At 43.6% G+C, this 14,920-nt stretch overlaps 1 protein-coding gene across 1 annotated transcript; it reads right to left on the bottom strand.

Moving 5' to 3' along the window:
• hspb8 (heat shock protein b8) lies at nt 1-12,484 on the bottom strand. Its single transcript, XM_080208703.1, has 3 exons — nt 11,665-12,484; nt 10,675-10,738; nt 1-487 (listed from the first exon to the last, which is right to left on the bottom strand). Exons 1-3 carry the CDS (start codon nt 12,068-12,070, stop codon nt 316-318), a joined length of 642 nt encoding a protein of 213 aa, XP_080064829.1. The 5' UTR covers nt 12,071-12,484; the 3' UTR covers nt 1-315.
• Nucleotides 12,485-14,920: the final 2,436 nt, after the last annotated feature.

Below are 14,920 nucleotides of genomic sequence, written 5' to 3'. Positions count from 1 at the left end.
TGATTTCCAACATAGATTTTATTCAAAATCAACATTTAAAGGCACTTTACAGCATCATCAATATTGAACCACTCTGCTACATCTAGCATATAAAATATATGCTATTGTGCAAAAAACCCTACAATCAATCAATATACAGCCTTCTTCTCATATACAAAATAGACCAAAACAGATCAATATCTTCTGTAAGACTATCTAGAAGTATCAAAGTAAACAAACAATGATTTATATACAGTCTTTGTTGACTCTTCTAGAGGCAATAACCTTGCGTTGTTTTTGTCAGATTTTGACAGGTGATTTCATAGTCGGTTAAGATTAAGAAACAGTCTGTTCTTGGCCTCTCAATCCATTTTCTTCTGCATCAATGCTCATGCTGTCATCCCCGTAGAAATAGCAAGGTGGTCTTGCAGGGGGAGCTTCGATGATTAAGACTCCTTCAGGGGACAAGGATGCAAAAACTGTCACGGGGTCAACTTCAATAGGCAGCCTGGGGAAACACAGAGTGACACAATATTGAGCGATGCATTCACATCAAATCCTGTAATTCTGACCCATTTGTAGGTTCAGCATTGATGTTTAATGCATTTGTATTATAATGTTGTTGTCTTTAAATTGTATTATACACAAAGCCACATAAAATAGCCTAAGCATTAAGAGATAGCAGATTCATAGAATCCCTACAATGCAGAAGAGGCCATTCAACCCATCGAGTCAGCACTGAATCACCGACACAGCAATTTATCCAGGTCTACATCCCTCTAACCACATAATCCCGCGCATTTACCATGGCAAATCTGTGTCATCTAGATATTTTGGGGCACTAAGGAGCAACTTAGCTTGGCCAATCCACCTAATCTGCACATCTTTGGACTGTGGGAGAAAACCAGAGGAAACCCATGCAGATACAAGGGGAAACATGCAAAATCCACGCAGTCAATCAAACCCGGGTCCCTAGTACTGTGAGGTAGCAGCACTAACCATTCTGCCAGCGTGCCGCCCGTTTGTAAGCTTACAAATTGTACTACTTGTGAAAAAATATCTTTAGCAATGTTCAGATATGGATGGACAAGGCTCCAGAGTGAATTAGTCATGTGACAGCAGCCATCGCTGAGAGAACAGTGAATGATCAACTGTAATTCGAAATGAAGATGCTGGAAATTTGGAAGGAAACAGAAAATGCTGGAAACATTTATCAGATTGGGCAGCATCAGTGGAGAGAGAAACAAAGTTAACATGTCAGGCTGACGATCTTTCATCAGAGCAGTTCCAATAAAAGGTAATTGACCTGAAATGTAAATAGAATGGTACTGACTTTCCAATTGCAAACATATCAAAGTGACAATGTAACTATAAACTTAATGGTTTCCTCAAAGTTAAAAGTAAACTGATATTTTTTTCTGCCAAAATCACAAACACATTGGCCCAATTATTCCGGAGTGTGTTTGCTTTCTGACTTTTGAGAGTAGCTGGGAGGTTTCCTCGAGGAGTTACTGTGGAACATAGTGAGAACTCGCTAAAATTTCCAGGCCATTCTTTGTAAATAATCCCAGAGTAAGTATCTATAAAACAAATAAAATTAATCAATAATTTGATGCTAGCAGCGTAAGCGAGTCCTCTTAGCTGTAACAACCCAATGAGCACCAACAATGTGCTAACCATCTAACTGCAGGCAGGTCCAGAAAAGACTCAGTTTTCCTGAGCCGGAAGTTATTTTGAAGTTCCCAGATCAAAAGGTGGCACGGTGGCACAGTGGTTAGCACATTGCCAGGGGGGGGGGGGGGGGGGTGGTCACTATCTGTATGGAGTCTGCATGTTCTCCCTGTGTCTGCGTGGGTTTCCTCCAGGTGCTCTGGTTTCCTCCCAAAGTCCAAAGATGTGCGGGCTAGGCTGATTGGTCATAGTAAATTGCTCCTTAGTGTCGGGAGGAATTAGGACTGTAAGGTTGAGGTTACGGTTATGTGTGAGGTTACGGGGGTGGGACCTGGGTGGGATTGTTGTCAGTGCAGGCTTGATGGGCCAAATGGCCTCCTTCTGCACTGCAGATTCTATGATTCTATGCTATGATATGAAATACTCTTACCACTTGAGTAAATCAATACTCAGAGAGTGTGTACTGCAACAAAACAATTCAAATTATGAGGAGGCCTCCAATTCAGGATCATCCTATGAACAGATTCTAATTTAGTTTGAGAGTTTGGTGCCCAGAATGGTGTAAAGTGTGTTAAAGTGTCACCTGTGGTTCAGATGACAGCACTCTCCCAGTCAATAATCTAGGCTGATATTCCAGGGCAGGACTGAGAGAATGCTGCACTGGAGTTTGTTTGCTTTCTGACTTTTGAGAGTAGTTGGGAGAAGTTACTGTGGAATACAGTGAGAACTCGCTAAAATTTCCAGGCCATTCTTTGTAAATAATCCCAGAGTAGGTACCAATAATTTGATGCAAGCAGGGCAAGTGAGTCCTCTTAACTGTAACAACCCAATGAGCACCAACAATGTGCTAACCATCCAACTGTTGGCAGTTCCAGAAAAGATTCAGTTTTTCAGACGAGACATGTGATTACAGCCCCGTCTGTCCTCTCAGCTGGACATCAATGACAATGTTCCAAAAAAAAGAGCAAGGGGTCCTGGCCAATATTTATCATTCAAATCAGTGCCATAAAAAATCATTATCTGGTCATTATCACATTGCTGTCTGTGAATAGGAGTTTCTTGGATAAGGCATTTCCCACAACAGTGACTGGGTGGATGGCATGGTGGCACAATGGTTAACACTGCTGTCCCATAGTGCCAGGGACACAGGTTCCATTCCCAGCTTGGGTCACTATCTATGCGGAGTCTGCATGTTATCCCCGTGTCTCCATGCGTTATCTCCAGTGCTCTGGTTTTCTCCCACAGTCTGAAAGATGTGCTGGTCAGGTGCATTGGCCATGCTAAATTGTCCCTCAGTGTACCCGAACAGGCACCAGAGGGTGGCAACTAGGGAATTTTCAATACAACTTCACTGCAGTGTTAACATAAGGCTACTTGTGACATTAATACATAAACTTTAAACTTAGAATGCTAATAAGTAGTGCATTGGCTGGACAGCGCTTTGGTACATGTTAAGGACCTAAAAGGGGCTACATACATGTAAGTTTCTCTTCCTTTTAAATGTGACCAGAAAAGTCAGTACAATTTTCAGCACCTGATTAACTTCAAGGACAACAGCTTCACATTCATTGGACACTTGGGTGGGAATTGGGACGGGCAAGGCCCGGAGAACAGCATTTTCCATTGGCCTCAGGTGGGATCGTACGGACCTCGGACAAATGTACTGTAAAATTCCCCCCTCGGAGTGATGCTCAGAATCACATCCAAAGCCATTCAACTTTTGCTAATACAAACCCTCCCTGTCGCACGTGCTTCAAAACAGCCCTCACTTGTACCTACACTGACTTTTATCCACCATCTGTTAGACTGTGATCCAAATCCTTTTGAATGCCATTAAGCTACATTGTACGTGTGATAATCAAATTTTATAACACATGATAACAGGAAGCACTATCCTCAATCAATGACTGGTGTGAGACAAGTGACCCAGAATAAAACACTGAAGAACTTTCCCCTTACTATTGCTGAGCCAGCTAAATTCCTATTTGTGTATTGAATCTCAGTCCTGCTGAGCAGCCTCATGACAGGAACATTAATTAATTAATACTTTCTGTGAAAGAATGCACTAAGTGGAATACCAAAAGTTGTTCTCACTCAGCTGTGTTCAAAGCAAACCAAGTGTCTTTTATGGAGATCTGTGCATTCCTATTACCTCATGGGAAGATGTAAAAACAACAGCATTGTTGTGATGGGCGATTTTAACTACCCCAACATAGACTGAGATTCCTTTACTGCCAGGGGTTTGAACGGACCAGAATTTGTTCAGTGTGTCCAAGAATGCGTCATGAGGCAATATGTAGATAGTCCAACTTGGACCTGGTTCTGGGATACGAGCCTGGACAAGTGATTGATGTCTCTGTGGGGGGCCATTTTGGGAACAGTGATCATAATTCTACAAAGTTCAATTTACTTGTAGAAAAGAACAGAAGTAGTCCCAGAGTGAAAGTACTAAACTGGAGGAAGATTAACTACGGCAGTATTAGGCAGGAGGTAGAGAATGTAGGCTGGCGGTGGCTGTTTGAGGGTAAATCCATATCCGATATGTGGAGTCTTTTAAAAGTCAGTTGTTAACAATTCAGGACAAGCATTTTCCTGTAAAAATGAAGGATAAAGATGGCAAGATTCTGGAACCCCAGATGGCAAGAGAGATTGTGAGCTTAGTGAAGAAGAAGAAAGAGGCATATATAAATTTCATCTGGAAGAGAATTGTGAATGGGAGGTCATGTCTCACAAAGTTGATTAAGCTCTTTAAAGAAGTGACAAGAAAAAATTGACCAGGGCAGGGCAGTGGATGTTGTATACATAGACTTTAGTAAAGCCTTTGATAAGGTTTCTCATGGCAGACTGATACAAAAGGTGCAGTCATATGACATCTGGGCTGATCTGGTAAATTGGATACAAAACTGGCTTGAGCATAGAAAGCAGAGAATAGCTGTGGAAGGGTGCTTTTCTAACTGGAGGTCTGTGACAAGCTGTGTTCCGCAAGGATCAGTGCTGGAGCCTCTGTTGTTCGTGATATACATATAAATGATTTGGAGGAAAATGTAGGTGGCTGATTAGTAAATTTGCAGATGATACAAAAACTAGGGGACTAGCAGATAGTGAGGAGAATTATCAGAGCATACAACGGGATATAAATCAGTTGGAGACCTGGGCCAAAAGATGACAGATGGAATTTAACCCGGACAAATGTGAGCTGATGTGATTTGGAAGGTCTACTGCAGAAGTATTCAGAAAATGGTAGCGCTCTTACAAATATTAGCATACAGAGTGTTCTAGACATGCAGATCCACAGTTCCTGGAAAGTGGCAACTCTGGTGGACAAGGTGGTCAGGAAGGCCTTCCTAATTACTTGCTGTATCTGCATACTAACCTTTTGTGATTCATGGACCAGGACACTCAGATGCCTCGCTACCACAGCGTTTTGCACCCTCTCTACATTTAAATTCAATGCTACTTTTCTATTCTTCTTACCAAAGTGGACATTTTCATGTTTTCCCACATTACACTCTATTTGACAAATTCTTGCCCACTCACTTATTCTGTCGAAATTCTCTTGCAGGATCCTTGAGGTGAATTTTTCTATTCCCCTAGTCACAGGACCACAGTGGGCACAGGGCGGACATTGAAAGGTCCAGTGCCCTCAAGCGGGATTTTCTGGTTTTGGAGTGAGTATGGCTGAAAAATCCTGCACCTTATGCTCTCATCACAACTTATTCTCCTATCTATCTTTGTATCATCAGCAAATTTAGAAACCATGCATCCTGTCCCTTAATCCAAGTCATTGAAATAGATTGTAAGTAGTTACGCACCAATTCCTATGCCACGCCAAATGTTACATCCTGCCAACCTGAAAATGACCCATTTATACATACTCTTTGTTTCCTGTTAGTTAACCAATGTTTTATCTATGCTAACATGTTACCCTCTACACCATGAACTCTTATTTTATGTAGTGGCACCTTGTCAAATATCTTCTGGAAATCTAACTACACCACATCTACAGATCCCCCTTTATCCATGTTGCTTGCCTCCTTCCTCAAAGAACTCTAATAAATTAGTCAGACGGTGATTTCCCTTTAAAAAAACATGCTGTCTCTGTCTAATTGCATTGAGATTTTCCAGGTGCCCTGCTATAACTTCCTTAATAACAGATTCCAGTGGTTTGCAGATTTGATGTTTGGCAAGTGTAATTTCCTGCTTTCTTTTCCCAATCTTTCTTGATTAGAAGAGTTATATTCCAATCAGGTGGGACCTTTCAGAATCTAGTGAAATTGGAAAAAGTAAAACCAATGCATCTAATATCTCAGTTTTTAAGGCCCTAGGATGAAGTCCATCGGGATTTGAATAGGGATGAATTGGTCTTTCTCGGGTTGGCAAGATGTAAATAATGGAGCGCTTCACAGATTGGTTGCTGGAGCTTTAACTAGTTATAATCTATTTCAATAACTTGGATTAAGGGGCTCAGCTTTTAAGGCCCTAGGATGAAGTCCATCAGGATCTCGGGATTCGTCAGCTTATAGTTCTAATAATTTTCTCAGTACCCTTTCCCTGGTTATTGTAATTACTTCAAACTTTTCACCTCTTGATTCATAATTATTTCTACGCTGCTACTTCTCTCTTCCACATTAAAAGACAGATACAAAGTTACTCTTTTCCTTTTTACCCGTGGAAGCAATTATTCTGTTTTCATATTTCTGGCTGGTTTCTTTCATGCTCTAACTTTCCCTCCTTTTTAATTTTTCATCATTCTTTGCTATTTTCTATATAATCTGTTCAATCTTTTGACTTGCCACGAATCTTTGCGGAACTGTGCACTTTTTCCTTCAATTTGATGCCATCTTTAATTTTGCTAGCTTCTGAGTCTCTGGAAGCATGGGAATGTCATACCAAGGGTATGTGAAATGGATGTAAATGCTTGAGGCATGTAGGACCAGGTCACTGGATTAGACCTCCGCTTGAGTGATCTTTGATGGTTCGAACAAAAAACAAGTACAATCCAGGAACAGGCCTTTTGCCCAATAAGTATGTGCTGATCATGATGCCCTAACTAAAGTACAAAAATAATCTCCTGCCCTTGGTCCATATCCCTCTATTCCTTCCCTATTCATGTACCCATCCAGATGCCTCTTAAATGTTGTTAATGTGCCTGCTTCCACCACCACCTTTGGCAGCATGTTCCTGGCACCCACTATTCTCTGCATGAAAAAGATCCCCCCGCACATCTCCCTTAAACTTTCCCCGTCTCACCTTGAACTTGTGTAATTGTCACATCCAACCTGGGAGACTTCCACCCAGCCTCTGACTATCCACCCTATTGATGCCTCACATAATTTTGTAGACCTCAATCAAGTCTCCCCTCAGCCTCCATCTTTCCAGTGAAAGCTTTCCAGTGGTTGGCAAACAACTGTGCAGAACCGTTCTGCTGCCCATGATGCCCTTACTATGATGCCCATGGTGGCACAGTGGTTAGCACTGTTACCTCACAGCGCCAGGGACTCTGGTTTAATTCCAGTCTCGGGTCACTGTCTGTGTAGAGTCTGCATGTTTTCCCTGTGTCTGCGTGAGTTTCCTCCGGGTGCTCTGGTTTCCTCCCACAATCCAAAGATGTGCAGGTTAGGTTCATTGGCCATGCTAAATTGACTCTAACGTCAGGGGGATTAGCAGGGTAAATGTGTGAGGTTGTGGGAATAGGGCCTGGGTGGGATTACAGATTCGATGGGCTGAATGACTTTCTTCTGTTCTGTCAGGATTCTATGATTCCTGAAGAGATTAAAGATTTGAGGTTGGTCCCATTCCAGAATAGATTCTGCATGGTGTGTGAAGGGAATGAACTCTTATACACTGAATGGATATTTCTTCTTCTATGCTCTCCTATATAAACTAGGAGGCACTGCAGCTTTAACACACTAGTACAAGAAAGTGCTCCACAAAAGCTGCTTTCACCAAACGTCTGTCCCAGGCTGTTGGTTGTAAAGTGTAGACATCGATAACCAACTGACACTTAACACAGTAGAACATTAAATTTTCAATAAGCTCCCCAGTCAACAGCTCACATTTATAGTCTCTGGGTTGAACAACTATCCTTCTATTGACTTTACCTCAAGTAATAGGTCAAGGACATCAAGAATTGAGTCAACAATCAACAGTGACAGGAATCAAAAAACTGGATCCCAAAGGTTTACTTCCACACACTATTTTTCATTGTTCGTTGCTGTGTTTTTTTATGATCCATCCAATGATCTGAGCTGCTGCTAATCTTTGCAGAACTGTGCACTTTTTCTTTCAATTTGATACTATCTTTGATATTTACCACACACCAGCAGGAGAGAAGATTGGGAGGATCCTTGTGTTGTTTGAGGTTTGCTGCAGGAGGGAGGACTTCAAATATTTGGGGCACGGAGGCCAATTCTGGGAGAGAAGGCACCTACTCCAAGGGGATGGACTGCATCTCCACTGGGATCAATGTCCTTGAGGGGAGATTCACTTGTGTGGTTAGGAAGGGTTTAAACTAACTTGGCAGTGGTTAGGCACCACCATATAGAAGTAGAGAAGAGGAATACAGTGCATAAAGACCTGAGTCAAAATGTAATAGAGAAGGGAATAGCAGCATATTTAATTGGAGCAAACTAAGAAAGATTACAAGGAATACAAATGCAGGTTTAGAATGTAAACACAAAAGTGAATAAGGTTGGTGAAAAGTTGCAAATTGTGTGGTAATATGATTTTTTGACAAAACAGAAACATGGTTTTAAAATGCTCAAGACATCGGGTTTGATGTCGATGCGATCGCCTGCTGATGTGACGCAAAACTGGAAGGCCTGACAGAACACTGATAGGCAGTTGTTTGAATGAGTATCCATGAAATGTAAATAGCATTTGTACCACCTGTCAGCGGGACGAGTGACCCACCATTAACCTGCCATTGGGAAAATTGCAATGTAATTTTATGTTGGCGGGTTTCCAACTTCTTGGCTCCGTGGGCAGATTGGAAAAATTCTGCCCAGGGACATTAATCACTCGAGTATTGTTGAGGTAGAGTTTGAGCAAAATCAAAGGAGGGAAAGAATTTCTGAAATGTGTTAAGAAGAATTTCCTTAAGTAGGGTGGCACAGTAGCACAGTGGTTAGTACTGCTGCTTCACAGCCCCAGGGACCTAGGTTCGATTCCCAGCTTGGGTCACTGTCTGTGTGGAGTTTGCACATTCTCCTCGTGTCTGTGTGGGTTTCCTCCGGATGCTCTGGTTTCCTCCCACAGTCCAAAGATGTGCGGATTAGGTTGATTGGCCATGCTAAATTGACCGTAGATGCATAGGTTAGAGAGGATTAGTGGGTTAAATATGTATGGATTGAGGGGAAGGGCCTGGGTGGGATTGTGGTTGGTGCAGACTCGATGGGCCAAAGGGCCTCTTTCTGTACTGAAGGGTTTCTATGATAGTATGTTCTTGGTCCAACAAGAAAGAAGATATTGTAGAATTTGGTGCTGGGAAATGAAAAAGGATCAAGTGACTGTGGGGGAGCACTTGAGTAAGAGTAATCATCATATTGTAAAGTTTAGATTAATAATTAAGAAGAACCATAAACAATCTAAAGATGAACTTCCAGATTGGAAGAGGGCTAAATTCAATGGGATGAGAAGGGATCTAGCAGGATAAAGGTGAACCTAAATCTGACAATGCAAACTGTAATGGAACAATGGGTGATTTTTTTTAGATGTTTCATGTAAAGGTCAGGCATATTCTTAAAAGAGGGAAAGGCAAAGGAACCAAAGCCAGGTTCCTAAAATCCCATCAATGGACCTTCCCATGCTTTGCCTTGCCCACTCCAATTCCAGCAGTGGGCTGATAAAATTCCTGCCATTATCACAAATAAAAAGCTCGTTAATAAATTTGAGACTCATGGAATAAATAGGAGGGCCACTGTCAGCTTGGATTTAAAAAAATGCTTAAAGACAGAAAATTGAGTGTAGTAGTGAAATATTATTTTTCAGACTGGAGGTTCATATTATATAAATGTGTATCTATGAAAATATTTATTTAAATATATACTTCAGATATAACATGGATATTGGAACACAGACTGTAAGTTCAAAATCGGCCTATGTAACCAAACTTGGGAGTTGTGGCAAGCTATGAGGATGATACCAATGGACATCAACAGGGCATGTAGGTAGGCTGACAGAATGGGCCAACAAGTAGCAGATGAAATTTAATATAGAGAAGTGTGAAGTAATACATTTTGACAGCAAGGATAGAGAGAAGCATTATATACCTAATGATATTCTTCTGAAAAGTACAGAGGGACTGAAAATTTTCATTAGAATATTCTGACCAAAGGTCCATTTATTACTTTTCACAGATTCTGCCAGACTTGCTGGGTGTTTCTATCGTTTGCCTATGTTTTACTTCACTTTCTAAACACTTTTGACTTGGCAGCTTTATCGTGCACGAGTAACTATGGTTGTTAAAATTCACATGATCTTTCTCTGTTATTCCGACAGTGCCTTTAAAATGAACATTTTCAAGCGGATAGAGGAATTGTATACAGCTCACTCAAAATTCAATCCAGCCTTAAGTGCCAAATGGAAAACATTAAGAGTATCAGAGTCAGCAACAGTAAAGGGCCAAAACGCGACCTTTAGGGTGCCTCCAGCCAATATACCAGCTCCCCCAGCCTGAGAGCCGGTGGTTTTTTAAAAGAACGGTCAAATGGAGGAGTGGCGAAAGCAGTAATTTGCCGAATGGCCCCAGTTTTTGGCTTCCAGCTCCAGCCCTTAAAACCTCAGCAGTTCCCCGCCCCCCCCAACCTTGTCAATCAGCCGCGACTCCAACACCAAATAAGGCGTTCCTTCAGCAAGCAAGGAATCTCACACAAGTTCCCAAACCCTTGAGGCTCTTGCTACGCTGTTTATACCATGAAAGCGACATTGAAAGTTAAAGCTTCGCATGGAAACAAAAAAATCAAAGTTATAAACGCCTCGCTGGCCCCCTTCGTTTTACATTTTTGGATGGTGCCTGCTACTTACTGGATCTTTTTGGTGAAGTTTTTGGAGACTATTCCTCCTTCCTCTTGCTTTTCTTCGTGTTTTCCTGGGAACAACACAAAGGAGGGAAATTCAGGAAAGGAACACAAAACTACACAAATCTTAATCGTGATTTGTTTGACAAAGCAACCTGTCCAAGTTTATTTCTCATTCCTTCCAGTGCCTTGCTCATAGTCTCTGGGGGTATTGCTGTTGCTTGGTCAACAGTCTACTTCTCATTATACTGTGTCTTAGGGAGTTCTGGGTCTGTCCTCACCCTGCAGTACCTGTACCCCAGCCCCCCACCCCCCGCAACATATCGCTGGAACAGGGTCCCGCACCTCCATTCTGATAACCCACCCCACATTTCAATTTGAAAAATATCAGCCAGTCCTCCTTTAGAACACAAAAAAAAATTTCTATTTATTACAGCACACCAGCCTTTTTGAGATATCCATTACACGTCCCCTGAGTTTTATTGGCATTGGATCAATTATAGAACAACCCGCAGAGTCAGAGTTTTAATTTAAATATTTTTTCCCAGTGGCTTTAACTTATTCAAACTCAATATCCAATCATTTGTATTTTTGAGGCCACTGTATTTGATCAAATTGATATACATATGTATATAAACGAAATGTTGGCAACAGCCAGCAAGTCAAGAAAAACAATATTGTATGGAGGGAAATGGAACATTTCGGTGTAAAGCCTTTCACTCTGAACTCATTGGTGTTGAGGGTTCCCTCCATGTGTTTGGATGCCTCTTGCCCCATTGTCTGATTGAGTTAGACTGGCTGAATGGACTCCCCTCTCCTCACTCAACCCCCCTTCTGTGACCCCGGCCTCACTCCCCCTTATTCAGTCCCTCTTGTGAATCCCCCTCCTCACTCAGCTCCCCCCCCTTCCCTCTTGCTTTTTTTGAGGATGGGCAGTCTCCCCAAGCCAACCTTCCCCTTCCCCAGCCAATCTTCCCCATTCCCTCCCCCAGCCTACCTGATATCTCCACGAAGCCATCCTTGGTTTTGATGGTGAGTTCCTGGGGGGCGAAGCTCTGCACATTGACACACACTTTCCAGGGCTCCCCGGGCTGGATGGAGGGCGGGCTGCGGCTCTCGGGGTAGCCGGTGTAGCGGGCTGTGTAGTGGGGCGGCGCCGGGCTGTAGGCGGCCGGAGCCTCCCGAGCTGCCCCGTTGAAGGAGGAGCGGAGGTGTCCCGGCCAGGTGGAGGTCAGCCTGGGTCTGGCCCAGTCCGGCCAGTCGGCGAAGTGCTCGGGGAAAGGTGACATGCCGAACTCATCGTCCAGGAAGCGGGAGGACAAGCCGGGCTCTCGGAAATGCTCCCTGTTGCCCCTGTGTCTGCCTGGGATCTGGCAGGAAAACGGTACCTGACTCTCAGCCATCCCGATCCCGGATCCTCCACTCAGTGTCCAGACAAAAACTTTCCCTGCCTTCCTTTCCTTCCTTCTCTCTTTCTTTTTCTCTCTCTTTCTTCTTTCTTTTTCCTTCTTTCTTACTTTCTGTCTTCTCTTTGTCCTTTCCTCCCTTCTCTTTCCTTCTCTCTATCCTCTTGCTTTCTTTTTCTCACTCCTTTTTTTCCTTCTTTCCTTCTTGCTTGTTTTCTATCTTTCTTTATTTTTTCCCCCCCCAACTCTCCTGTAGTTGTGTGCCCCGGCCTTTATACTTGGTTGGAGATGAGGCGACCGCCAGTTGTCATCTGTTTAATCTGAGCTATGAGCAATTGAAAGGAATCTGAGTCTCTCTCTCTCTTCCCCCCCTCTCCACCCTGGGAGAATCAGCCCCTCTTACGTGGGCTGACCAAGTTTAGCCATGCCCTGACTAACTGAGGAAAGCAGCCCTGCCTATTTAAAGCAACACCAGTCATCCTTGTTTACCAGCCCCTGGATGGGAGCGGGGAGAAGGTATTTGATTCACAAGCCTCCCCCTCCCCACCCTCAGTAACTCAAGTGACCAACATTTCTCGCGAGTGGCTCAGATCTTTGACGAATATTCCAGTCCAGTCTTTCCTTTTCATAACGTTAATATTAAACACTGGCACAGCACTGCAGCCAGTGCCCTTCCCATCACTTCTGGCTGTGTGCTGTTAAAACTCCTGCCAGAGATGACTGTGCACATTCACACCACTCCTCAATGCTGACAGCCTTAGCATGTGGCCACAAGGAAAGTGCCCCTCTCTTAGGGCACTCCGTACCACATACATCAATGTGGTACCCCGCATTGCGTGGAGGGTGTGGAGAGTCTTCAGAAGGATCTAGATAGGCTGGGCGAATGGGCCAGGAACTGGCAAATGGAATTTAATGTTGGCAAGTGCGAGGTGGTCCACTTTGGCAGGAATAATGGTAGGAAGGACTATTACTTACGTGGCGAAAAACTGCAGCATGCGACGGTGCAGAGGGACCTCGGGGTCCTTGTGCATGAGTCGCAAAAACCCAGCCTGCACGTGCAGCAGGAGGTCAGGAAGGCTAATGGGATGCTGGCCTTCATAGCGAGGGGGATTGAATATACAAGTAGGGAGGTCTTGCTGCGGCTGTATAGGGCATTGGTGAGGCCGCAGCTGGAGTACTGTGTGCAGTTTTGGTCGCTGTACTTACGCAAGGATATTTTGGCCTTGGAGGGAGTGCAGAGGAGGTTTACTAGGCTGATACCAGAGTTGAGGGGGTTGAGCTATGAGGAGAGGCTTAATAAACTAGGCTTGTACTCGTTAGAGTTTAGAAGAATGAGGGGAGATCTCATTGAGACGTATAAGATGATGAATGGGATGGATAGGATAGAGGTGGAGAGACTCTTCCTGCTCAGAAAGGACAGTAGGACTAGGGGGCACAGCCTCAAGATAAAGGGGGGGTGGTTTAGAATGGAGTTGAGGAGGAACTTCTTCACTCAAAGGGTGGTGAATCTCTGGAATTCTCTGCCCGTTGAGGTGCTGGAGGCTGCCTCGCTAAATATTTTTAAGACGCGGGTTGATGGGTTTTTGATAAGCGAGGGGATTAAGGGTTATGGGGAGAGGGCGGGAATGTGGAACTGAGCCATGACAGATCAGCCGTGATCTTATTGAATGGCGGGGCAGGCTCGAAGGGCTAGATGGCCTACTCCTGCTCCTATTTCTTATGTTCTTATGTGTGTCTCAATACAGAATGGGCCCTGCTCCCTGCTGAAAGAGGTTTTTTTTCATTCATTCCTGGGACATGGGCGTCACTGGCTGGCCAACATTTATCACCTATCCCTAGTTGCCCTTGAGAAGGTGGTGGTAAGCTGCCCTCTTGAATCGCTGCAGCCCATGTGCTGTGGGTTGATCCACAATGTCAATAGGGAGGGAATTCCAGGATTTTGACCTAGTGTCTGCGAAGGAACGACAATGTATTTCCAAGTTGACAGCACGATGGCATAGTGGTTAGCATTGCTGCCTCACAGCGCCAGGGACCCAGGTTCAATTCCAACCTTGGGTCACTGTCTGTGTGGAGTTTGCAAGTTCTCCAAGTGTCTGTGTGGATTTCTCCCAGGTGCTCTGGTTTCCTCCCACTGTCCAAAGATGTGTGGGTTAGGTGCATTAGCTGTGCTAAATTAACCCTAATGTCAGGGGGATTGGCAGGGTAAATGAGGGTTACGGGAATAGGGCTTGAGTGGGATTGTGGTCAGTACAGACTCAATGGACCAAATGGCCTCCTTCTGTACTGTAGGGATTCTATGATGATTCTATTCTATGATAATATTCTGGAAACCCAAGTTCAAATCCCGCCATGGCATATGGTGGAATTTGAATTCAATAAAAAATATCTGGAATCCACTGTTGACCATGAAACTATTGTGGATTGTTGGTAAAACCAATCCGGTTCACTAATGTCCTTTAGGGAAGGAAATCTGCCGTCCTTACCTGATCTGGCTTACAGGTAACTCCAGAGCCACAGAAATGTGGTTGACTTTCAACTGCCCTTGGGCAACTAGGGATGGGCAATAAATGCTGACCAGCCAGCGATGCCCATATCCCACACATAAATAAAAAAAGGCAGCTCTTTCAGCAGCCTTTTCATTTCAAATACTGGGGGATTTAATTAAATTAGTGTCCATTAAATAACTTCGAGTCTGGTTTGCCAAGCAACAACAATTTCCTCCGCAGAATTCGATTTGTTGGATAATGCGTCTTCCTATACTTATATTCACTTAACATCACTGCATCCAACTGGGATGATGCTGCAAATATTTTTCTCTGAAAATAATTACAATTTTTTAAAAAATTG

The sequence above is a fragment of the Carcharhinus amblyrhynchos genome, chromosome 20, assembly GCF_965287045.1.
Source record: "Carcharhinus amblyrhynchos chromosome 20, sCarAmb.v2.hapA, whole genome shotgun sequence".
In the NCBI taxonomy this organism is placed as follows: Eukaryota; Metazoa; Chordata; class Chondrichthyes; order Carcharhiniformes; family Carcharhinidae; genus Carcharhinus; species Carcharhinus amblyrhynchos.
Note: the sequence above shows the minus strand (reverse complement) of the source record. Positions and strands in the feature narration are given on the sequence as shown.

Coding starts and splice junctions, on each gene's coding strand:
- hspb8 (XM_080208703.1), bottom strand. CDS start 12,070: ATGGCTGAGAGTCAGGTACCGTTTTCCTGCCAGATCCCAGGCAGACAC. Junction 10,739..11,664: donor TGGCTTCGTGGAGATATCAG/GTAGGCTGGGGG, acceptor TGTTGTTCCCAG/GAAAACACGAAGAAAAGCAA. Junction 488..10,674: donor AACTTCACCAAAAAGATCCA/GTAAGTAGCAGG, acceptor GTGTTTCCCCAG/GCTGCCTATTGAAGTTGACC.